Source organism: Jatropha curcas, chromosome 7 (assembly GCF_041381405.1).
Source record: "Jatropha curcas cultivar XTBG-Jc1 chromosome 7, XTBG_Jcur_1.0, whole genome shotgun sequence".
In the NCBI taxonomy this organism is placed as follows: Eukaryota; Viridiplantae; Streptophyta; class Magnoliopsida; order Malpighiales; family Euphorbiaceae; genus Jatropha; species Jatropha curcas.
In genome coordinates, this window is record NC_143157.1 from 23,892,135 (window position 1) to 23,902,831 (window position 10,697).

General features: G+C 36.0%; 2 protein-coding genes across 2 annotated transcripts; one reads left to right on the top strand and one right to left on the bottom strand.

Annotated features, from left to right (window-relative positions):
* The first annotated feature begins 1,470 nt into the window (after nt 1–1,470).
* On the top strand, nt 1,471–6,734 carry LOC105632882 (ABC transporter B family member 15). The gene is made up of 7 exons (XM_012215343.3): nt 1,471–1,807; nt 1,910–1,964; nt 2,077–2,264; nt 2,782–3,239; nt 3,327–3,867; nt 4,048–6,005; nt 6,199–6,734. The coding sequence occupies exons 1-7, from the start codon at nt 1,625–1,627 to the stop codon at nt 6,572–6,574; spliced, it is 3,759 nt and encodes a 1,252-aa protein (XP_012070733.1). The 5' UTR covers nt 1,471–1,624; the 3' UTR covers nt 6,575–6,734.
* A 1,113-nt stretch (nt 6,735–7,847) lies between these two features.
* LOC105632884 (gamma-secretase subunit) lies at nt 7,848–9,883 on the bottom strand. Its single transcript, XM_012215349.4, has 2 exons — nt 9,537–9,883; nt 7,848–8,172 (listed from the first exon to the last, which is right to left on the bottom strand). Exons 1-2 carry the CDS (start codon nt 9,802–9,804, stop codon nt 8,012–8,014), a joined length of 429 nt encoding a protein of 142 aa, XP_012070739.1. The 5' UTR covers nt 9,805–9,883; the 3' UTR covers nt 7,848–8,011.
* Between the last annotated feature and the right edge of the window lie 814 nt (nt 9,884–10,697).

Genomic DNA, 10,697 nt, shown 5'->3' on the forward strand with positions numbered 1-10,697 from the left:
AAAAAATAAAATAGAATCATGCATCATTTATTCATTAACAGAGTAAATCAACATAAGAGAATAAAAAAACAACTAAGGAAAAACTCACAAACTTACGCCTTTGAGTCATGCTCGGGTTTGTAAATTCCTTTTAAACAAGTTTATAAAAGATAAATAGTTAAAGATAAATAAGAAGATTCAATTTAAAAGAATTTAAATATAAAGATATAAACAAACAGATTTGCTTAAATTTATCAAAAATATATAGAAAAATATTTAATTTAATTTGTTAAATTTAATTTTCAAATAGAATCTATATATCAATTTAATTCTTTAAAAATATTTTTGTAGGCAATCAAATTAAAATAAAAAAGAAAAAAGCTCAAAAATTTGTAAAAAAAAGAAAAAGGGAATTGGTGGAGAATAGAATGTCAACTCAACATTTCAAAAGTATTTTTGATTCAGGTTTATATATATATATATATATAGATATCTTCAATATAGTATTAAACTACCTTTGCTCTTGATAAAAAAAAATATAGGGTGACAGCATTTATTCTTTGTAATATCGAGGAACAAGATAAGCAATGACTTTTGGCCGTATTTATTGCATGATAGAACAGATCTTCCAAAGTTTGATGCTCTGATTTAAAGCTAGGTGATTACTATGTTTCTTTGTCGAGTAAAAAATAGATTCTTCAAAAACTTCGACAGGCAGCTGTTTATAAGCTAACCGAATTAAAAAAAAAAAAAAAAAGAACCAGTTTGGTTAAATTTTATTAATTTTGAAGATATTTGATCTGATTTCAGTTTGAATAGAAAAAAAAAAATCTAAAATTATTTCAATTTAATTCGATTTTCATTATGTCAAATAAAAAACTAAAAATAAACCGAATTAAATTAAAAAAATGAATCCAATTCAATTCATATCATTGGGTTATGAGTCTTTAATCAAAGAAGATTAAACAAAAACTATATAACAGAGACCTTTTGTAAATAAATATATGCATTCTCAGTTTGACACATTCAATATTCCTCCTGACTATCTCCCTTGCTGTTATCTCCTGCCAAAGGATATAAAAAGAACTACAAAATGGAAGGCCTGATAGAAACCTACCCAAAGAAGAAAACAATGAGAAATTGCCAGTATACTACTAAGCAATAAGCAATGCAAGAACATAGAGATTCTACATAGACAAAGTGCCTCAGAATCATCAAATCAGTCATTTTCAACTATTGATGGTTTATTGGGTATAAATATCTAAGTATATCTTCATCTACAAAGACATGGAATAATTCTAAGCATGTGTTTAAACCTACATATGGACAGAACAAATAGTAAACAAAAGAACAACATGTAGGCTGGCTGCAGAACCGTCTAAATGTAGGATAATAGATTCCAATCTCCATTCCCTTCTATGCCGGCAAATTTTGTTAAATATTAATAAAATGCACTTGGCATTGAGATAAAAATGCATGAGATAAGGACAATGTAAGAGGGAGAAGAAAGGCCTGCAAGCAATTAAGCTGTAGCTACTATTACTTAACGATGCATGTATATATAATAAGTCTATTGAGTTCAAATTTGGAATTGATGAAGTTGATTAGAGCTTAGAAAACTTTATCCCTCCCCTTTGCATAAAAAATGAGGGGCAAGGATAGCATGTTTCGGTATGCTGATGGCACGGACAAGTTGTTGATGTTCTTCGGGGCCTTGGGCAGCATTGGTGATGGGATGCAGAATCCTCTCACCATGTATCTTCTTAGTCATGTGATCAATGAATATGCAGATCCTAATAGCTCTTTAACTAATGATACAGTAAACAAGGTAAGCCTAATAAGACCTGTTGGAAAACACTGTCACGACTTGACTGCATAGTTTCTCACTCTAGATATTTTGGTAACTAGTTCTGTTGATTCTTCTTGCCAGTATTCCCTCAAGCTGCTGTATGTTGCAATTGCTGTTGGACTTTCTGCTTTTGTTGGTAAGCTCATTTATAGTAACTTAACAAACTACATACAAAAATCATTTTAGCTCTTTGTAGTAATCAAGAGATAAAAAGGAAGCTAACTGTGATCTATGTTTGATTTTTGCAGAAGGAATATGTTGGACAAGAACTGCTGAGAGACAGACTTCTCGAATGAGAACAGAATATCTGAAATCTGTTCTTAGACAAGAAGTTGGTTTCTTTGACACCCAAGAAGCTGGTTCTTCCACAACTTATCAAGTTGTCTCAACCATCTCCAGTGATGCCAATACAATTCAAGTTGCAATATGTGAGAAGGTTCGGTTTCAGTAGTCTACTTTTGTTTTATTTAGTCGCGCCTAAATGTTACTGTGATGCCTTAATAAAAAGCAACTGCTACAGTGCAAAAAATCTCACACTGTGATGGTGCAGGCTATGAAACCTTAATCTGCAAAGCCTATGTAGAAGTTCAGTACCTTAACTCCAAACCAAATTTACATGGATTTGTGCTGCTTTTATTTTTAAACAGGGCTAGTGAGCTAAACCAATCTTTGGCTAGCTCAGGCTCAGCATGTTTATCAAACGAACTCTAAATCAAGGTTTAGGCTTGGCATCTATCTGGTTCTTTAGTATAGATGAAACTATATTGTACACTATACAAGAAAGATGGAAAATAACTAAATGATTGGTCAGGGAGTATCACAACCCTGAATCAAGAACAGATTCCCAGTAATTTAGTGGTTTATTAACATATAAATGCAACAAGGAATCTATACAAAACAATTTCGCTAATCTCTTTACTGTGATTAAAACTGGGATCTTTTCCCGATTGTAGATACCCGATTGCCTTACATATATGTCGACCTTCGCCTCCTGCCTCTTGTTCTCCTTCATTTTATCATGGAAGCTTGCATTGGCCGCTCTTCCTTTATCAATAATGTTCATTGTCCCGGGACTTGTGTTCGGGAAGCTCATGATAGATGTAACAATGAAGATGATTGAATCGTATGGGGTTGCTGGTGGAATAGCAGAACAAGCAATTTCTTCAATACGAACTGTATATTCATATGTGGCTGAGCGGCAAACACTAGAAATGTTCAGCCGCGCACTTCAGAAGACACTAGAACTGGGAGTAAAGCAAGGTTCTGCAAAGGGCTTGATGATGGGAAGCATGGGAATCATTTATGTAGGTTGGGCTTTTCAGGCTTGGGTTGGTACTCATTTGGTAACTGAAAAGGGGGAAAAAGGTGGTTCTATTTTTGTAGCTGGGATCAATGTCATCATGGGAGGACTGTGAGTTATCAATTACTTTCAACTATTATTACTATATTAAATCTGATTTCAACTTTAAAACTCATATTATCAATTCGGTATATGCAGGAGCGTTTTGAGTGCACTACCAAATCTAACTTCCATCACACAGGCAACAGTAGCTGCTACTCGTATTTTTGAAATGATAGATCGAAATCCTAGTATAGACTCGGAAGATAAGAAGGGAAAGGCTTTGTCATATGTAAGAGGAGAAATTGAATTCAAGGACATCTATTTTAGTTACCCATCAAGACCTGATACAACAATCTTACAAGGGTTGAATCTTACAATTCCAGCTAGTAAGACTGTTGGACTTGTAGGTGGCAGTGGTTCTGGAAAGTCCACGATTATTTCATTGCTTCAAAGATTTTATGACCCTATTGAAGGAGAAGTTCTCTTAGATGGATACAAAATAAGAAGACTTCAGTTGAAATGGTTGAGATCTCAGATGGGTCTAGTTAATCAGGAACCAGTCCTGTTTGCGACATCTATAAGGGAGAATATACTATTTGGTAAGGAAGGAGCTTCAATGGATGACGTGATAACAGCTGCTAAGGCTGCAAACGCTCATGACTTCATCGTCAAGTTACCAGATGGCTATGAAACACAAGTAAGCTAATCTATCACTCTATGCTTCCTTCGACATTGAAATTTTTTTTAAGTGAACTTTTTTATGTCAGAAATTTTGAACCATGCAAAAGCACAGCATATAAGCCAGAAGAAGCTTATGTTATGAGCAGTTTAAAACATAACCTTCATGGTTGACAACCTCTGCTTGGTTGGTTTCCAGGTTGGCCAATTTGGTTTCCAAATGTCTGGTGGCCAAAAACAGCGAATTGCAATAGCAAGGGCCGTCATCAGGAATCCCAAAATCCTTCTGCTTGATGAGGCAACTAGTGCACTTGATACACAATCAGAAAGACTAGTGCAATCAGCAATTGATCAGGCATCAAAAGGAAGGACAACAATCACCATTGCTCACCGCCTTTCCACAATCAGAACAGCGCACCTGATTGTGGTTCTCCAAGCAGGGAGAGTAATTGAATCGGGGTCTCATGAAGAGCTGATGCAGATAAATGACGGACAGAGCGGAGAATACTTCCGGATGGTGCAATTGCAGCAGATGGCTGCAGAAAATGAAGCTTCGAATGATTTTAGTCCTCGTATTGATGGGAGAAACTTCCACAAAATGGGTGTTGCTCCAAGCCCAATCAGTGTGAGGTCAAGTGCTCAGAACACTCCAGTGCTATATCCATTCAGCCCTGCATTCTCCCTTGGCACCCCATATTCCTATTCGGTCCCATACGATCCTGATGATGACTATACTGGAGATGACTTAAAGCGATTGAATCATCCTGCTCCTTCTCAGTGGCGACTGCTGAAAATGAATGCACCTGAAAGGGGCAGAGCCTTGGTTGGATGCTTGGCTGCAGTAGGCTCTGGGGCGGTTCAACCCATAAATGCTTACTGTGTGGGATCACTTATATCAAATTACTTCCGCACTGACAAATCTGCTATCAAGCACAAATCCAGAACCTTGTCCCTTGTCTTCCTAGGCGTTGCTGCTCTCAACTTCACCACCAGTATCCTTCAACACTACAATTTTGCAGTTATGGGCGAAAAACTGACAAAAAGAGTACGGGAGAAACTGCTAGCAAAGCTAATGACTTTTGAGATAGGATGGTTTGATGATGATGAGAACACAAGTGCAGCAATTTGTGCAAGGATAGCCACTGAAGCCAACATGGTTCGGTCCCTCGTTGGAGACCGAATGTCATTGCTGGTTCAAGCATTCTTTGGTTCTCTCTTTGCTTATGTACTAGCACTTGTCCTGACATGGAAGCTAGCCCTAGTGATGATTGCAGTACAACCATTAGTTGTTGGGAGCTACTACTCAAGGAGTGTCTTGACAAAAACCATGGCTGTAAAGGCACAAAAAGCGCAAAAAGAAGGAAGCCAACTAGCAAGCGAGGCTGTCACTAACCACAGAACAATAACTGCATTCTCTTCTCAGAAGAGAATACTAGGGCTATTCAAAGACACCTTGAGAGGTCCTAAAGAAGAGAGTATTAAACATGCATGGCTCTCTGGTTTTGGCCTCTTTAGTGCTCAATTCTTCAACACAGCTTCTACCGCATTAGCTTACTGGTATGGGGGAAGACTCCTCACAGAAGGGTCAATAACCCCGGAGCATCTTTTCCAAGCATTTCTGATACTGCTTTTCACTGCCTATGTTATTGCAGAAGCTGGAAGTATGACTAATGATTTATCTAAAGGAAGCAACGCTGTTAAATCAGTGTTTGCAATTCTAGACAGAAAAAGTGACATTGATCCAGATAGCTCTTGGGGCTTAGACATTAAGAAAAAGATAAAGGGTCGTGTGGAGCTCAAAAATGTGTTCTTTGCATATCCAACAAGACCTGATCAGATGATCTTTAAGGGTTTGAGCATTAAAATTGATGCAGGGAAGACAGTGGCACTAGTAGGGCCAAGTGGTTCAGGAAAATCTACTATCATTGGCCTTATCGAAAGATTCTATGATCCATCGAAGGGATTAGTTTCAATCGATGGACAGGATATAAAGAACTACAATATAAGGATGCTTAGATCCCATATTGCATTAGTTAGTCAGGAGCCAACCCTATTTGCTGGAACAATCAGGGAAAACATTGCTTATGGCAAAGAGAATGCGCAAGAATCTGAAATACACAAGGCTGCAGTTCTTGCAAATGCAGATGAGTTTATCAGGTAAGACAAATACAGTAGAGTTGATAATGGAAAAAAAGAAAAAGAGCTTTTTTTTTCCTTTATTTTGTATAGCAGACTCAAATTGTGATCTGAAAGCAAATAGGCTCAGCATGTTTAATGAGCTCAAAGGGAGCAAATACAGCTATTCAAGCAATTAAACTTCTTCCAATCATTTATCTATGCTCTTTTGCAGTGGAATGAAAGATGGATACGACACATACTGTGGAGAAAGGGGAGTTCAGCTCTCAGGAGGTCAAAAACAAAGGATTGCTCTCGCCCGTGCCATCATCAAGAACCCATCAATCCTTCTGTTGGATGAGGCAACCAGTGCACTTGACAGTGTCTCCGAAAGCCTAGTGCAAGCGGCACTGGAGAAGATGATGGTTGACAGAACATGCATAGTTGTTGCTCATAGGCTATCAACTATACAGAAATCCAACAGCATTGCAGTTATCAAGAATGGGAAGATTGTTGAAGAAGGGTCACATCACGAACTAATCTCATTAGGACACAATGGAGTATACTATTCTCTGATAAAAGGGCAAGGTAGCAGCTCCCCTTATCGCTGAACCATAATGATTGTTGTGAGTAATGCTACAAACTGTATCTAGCCTATCTCAGGAAGGAAAGTTAGGGTCCTAAATTTTGGCAATTTGATTGTCGTTTACCAGCAGAAAGATGAAACGATTGAGATTGAAATACTCATTTTTCATTGTAGTTTGCTTGAAAGTTATATGGACTATGTTCTTGAAAGCTCATATTGTGTTGTATTGTATATACTCCCAGACTTAGGGACACTAGAAAATACTGAAATTAGAAAATCGCAGTGGGTTTAAAGCACCATAAGGAAATAAATCAATGTTTTCTAACAAGGCCAAAAGGAATTCCTTAAGATCCTATTCTTTGCTCAATAAACTCCAAGCTGGTCCACATGTTCCCATCCTTCCTCTTCATCTTTTCTTTTTTTCAATCTAAGTTGTGCATTTCAGAATGCTCCCCAGTCATCTAAGTGGATGATACTCCTAAAATTGCAAGCTTCTACCATTTCCTAACAAAATTTTATTTTTAGCAATAATGACTAGATATCACTCCATTGGCATTTATCATATTCCTCAATACTGTCAAATAATAATGCAGCGAAAGCCATCCTAGCATGATATTTAAAGTTATCCAAACAAGCATTGATTTAATATTATGGATCATATATTAGATTTTCTAAATAACATCATGACCTTGAAATTTGACAAGCAAAGCTTAAAGCTTTCTTGCTTCATCATTTATATAGATAACAAAATCTTTCTTGTTTGTGCTTGGATTCTGTGGATCACACCTGCTATCTAACCCAATGAATTGAATTTGGACAAGTAAAAATTGAATTTCCAGTGACATCCATAGCTTTAAAGGAACTACAAAAAGAAATTTAATAAGGTTTCAAATTGCAACAGTTTGTTTAGTTCATAATAGATATCATAACAAACGTTCAAAATCTAATTTGAAGTTATTTATGCGGGTTAGAACACAGTGTATAATTTAGCCAATTAAATTGAACTATTAGGTGCATCAATCACTAGCATTCTAAATCAATTGGAGCAATCAAGAACTCGAAACTAGAAAGCATTGATAAGCAAACATTTTATCTAGAACTAAGGATTATCAAACCTACTATCTGTATCTGCATACTTACTACCATCACATTTTCTAGTATCTTACCCAAAGATAAGATAGTATTTTGCTATGTATTCCCAGTTGCAGATGGAAAATCAAAGGCACATGACATAATAAAATAACAAGGGCAAAATCAAAATAACTTCTCTAAATAAAAGTAAAATGCTAGTAGCCTCATCATAAAGTGTTCTGCTCATCTTGGGTTGATAGATAACTATTATATAGTTTTCAGTATCAGAATATACAAGATCATTTTTGTTCAAAACCGAACAATCAAAAAACAAAAGAAATCTAAGGAGAATGAATATTAACATGACCTTTAATTTCAAAATAGCACGTGACTATACCCAACCCGTCAAGCCCAATCTGTCTGCAACGTTGTACATAACAAGTTTATCCCAAACAGGGCCAAATAGTCCCTCCCCTCCAATGGCGAATGTCAAGGCCCATGAGCAAAGAAGAGCTGTAAACACAGTGAACCCCACAGCTGATCTAACAACATCTGCGAGATCATTTAAAAACATTTTTAGAAAAGCTAACTATCAATAGCTTGATGCCGTCAATAAAACAAGTTACAAGAATTGATCTATCATACAAAATGAAAACCACAATTCTTTTTCCTCATTTAGAAATAGATGTGTGATATGTGGAACTCACACAAACACACATTTATTCATCTATTTATAACTTGACATTTGAAACAAAACAGACTAGGACTACAGGGACTGCAGAATGCTCATTCACATATAGGTCAAATGAAAGGAAGCTGCTCCAGTGAACAATCACAAACTTTAGTTATTGCTGCACGGACGGGTCATAAAGACATTATAAAGCAGTTGCTACCTCACAGGAACCCTACTCATGGATTTCTCGATTTCTTCCAAATATCCTTCATGTCAAAAGTAAACAAGATTGATTCCCAATTTCAACCATATTAGTTAAGAAGTCATAATTTCTTTTACAAAAGAGGTAAGAAGGAAGGGTGCTTAGGAAAACGACTTTTGTCACTTATAACTCTCTTATCGTCCTAAATTTGCAAACAAGGCAACAGTTACACTTTAAAAGACTACTGACGAGTGAGAACAAGATGTAGTATTTCATTTTGCAGCATGATTTTCCAATAAAGACAGCAAAATTTTACCAAGCATAGAAGCATAGTGCTTTAACTAATTGAACTTTATATGCATGTGTAGTTCATATTTACGAAGATAGAGAGATTCAGTTGGGACTCAGGAATGAGGATATATTTTTCCAGAGCAAAAATCCAACAAAAGTTATTGACACGAATAAATTTGTTCGGAAGCTAGTCCTTTTGCTTGATACTGGACTAGAAAAAACGCAAGAAACTGAAAAACCCCATGCTGAACACAAGATAGTATAAAAGTATATTTACCATGCAGTGAAGACCAGAATGTGAATTACTAACTGCGATACTAACTAGAAAGTGCAGAACATGAAACAAATTTAACAGAAAATAAGTGAAAAATGGAGACTTCTTACTCATAAATAAGCATGAAGTTCCACACTAACCTTGATTATGGATGCTAAATGTAATGGGAATAACAATTTCTTTCCTATCAAGATTTAAGTCAACCTCAATTTGTTTGGTAAAAAATGATTCTTAAAATGGTCCATAATATCCCAAAATGCACCAATTCAAATTTTAAACAAGTGACAGAAGGAACTGATCTTTGCTGAACAAGTGAAACGAAGAAGCGATCTTTTCAATTTTCCAAAACTCTCCTCGAATTCTAAAAGCCAAAAGTCAAATAAACCGGAGAATGTGAAATCCAAACACTAACAGGTTAGATCCACAATAATGCGGAATCCAAATACTGGAGAGAGAGAGAGAGAGAGAGAGAGTACAGGAGCGTATGCGAGGGAAGGAGCGAGAGTGGCGGAGAACAGGCCAGAAGTAGAAGCAATTGACGGCCCAAAGCCATGGCAACAGCGCATATCCAAACTTGTAGAATTTGCGAGCATAGCTCAATGATTCCTCCTCGGAGAGACCCAGTGGGCCATCTATTGTGGGCCACACCTGTACAGATGATAATATCGGATCGTCGCTCGAATTAGGGCTGGCTGCAGTGGCCGGAGCGGTGGCAGTGGTGGAATTTGTCTGTAAGCCCTCCATCTAAATTCCTCGGACTTTACTTCTCGCTCTTCAGGCTCTCGATTCGAAGGCGACGAAAATGGCACCATCGTCTTCAACGTGTAAGAATTTTTAACAGCTAGCAAAACGACTGTCAAGTGTCATTATATTCGTCGTCTTTAGCGAGTGTCAAATGGTCATTAGCCGAACGACAAAATGTCTAAATTAGGTAAAGTCCTTTTTACGTGGTTATACAAAAACGACGACAATAATCTAAGTTGTGCCTTTGCCTTGGTACACAATTTGTTATGTCGTTTATATTTGGTTCAAAACTTTCCAGCACATTAACAATCCCAAAGATTGTTTTAGTATAGATTTTATTAAATAAAAGAGTTTTTTTTTAAATATAATTCATTAATAATAATATCAAGAATTACAAATAAGCTTATAAACCAGAAATAAAAATTTATTATGAACCTTACCATTAGTAGTTAATAGAATTCGCTGATCGTTGAAGGAAACAAAGGAATTCATATCATTTTGAATGAAACTAAAATTAAAAAAATATATATAATATTAGATCTTCCGCTTGGAGTTAATCTTGATAAAAAAATATAAATCTTTATAGCAACAACTAATTGATTTGAATATCAAAATAATAAATCATCTCGATCTTCTACAATTGGATTGTTTTTCAACATATGACAAATATAGATGAGTTTAACAGGCCAAGCTCCATTGATCGAAAATCTACACTTATAAATCAATATCTAAAGTCTCCAACTAAATAAAATCAAATATCATAATTTTGTTTAGTACTAAACCCTCACAAACAAGGGACTACCATCACAAGATTAAAAAAAAAAAAAAAAAAAAAAAAAAAAAAAAAAAAAAAAAAAAAAAACTGTAAGGAGACAACCAAATAGATCTATTAC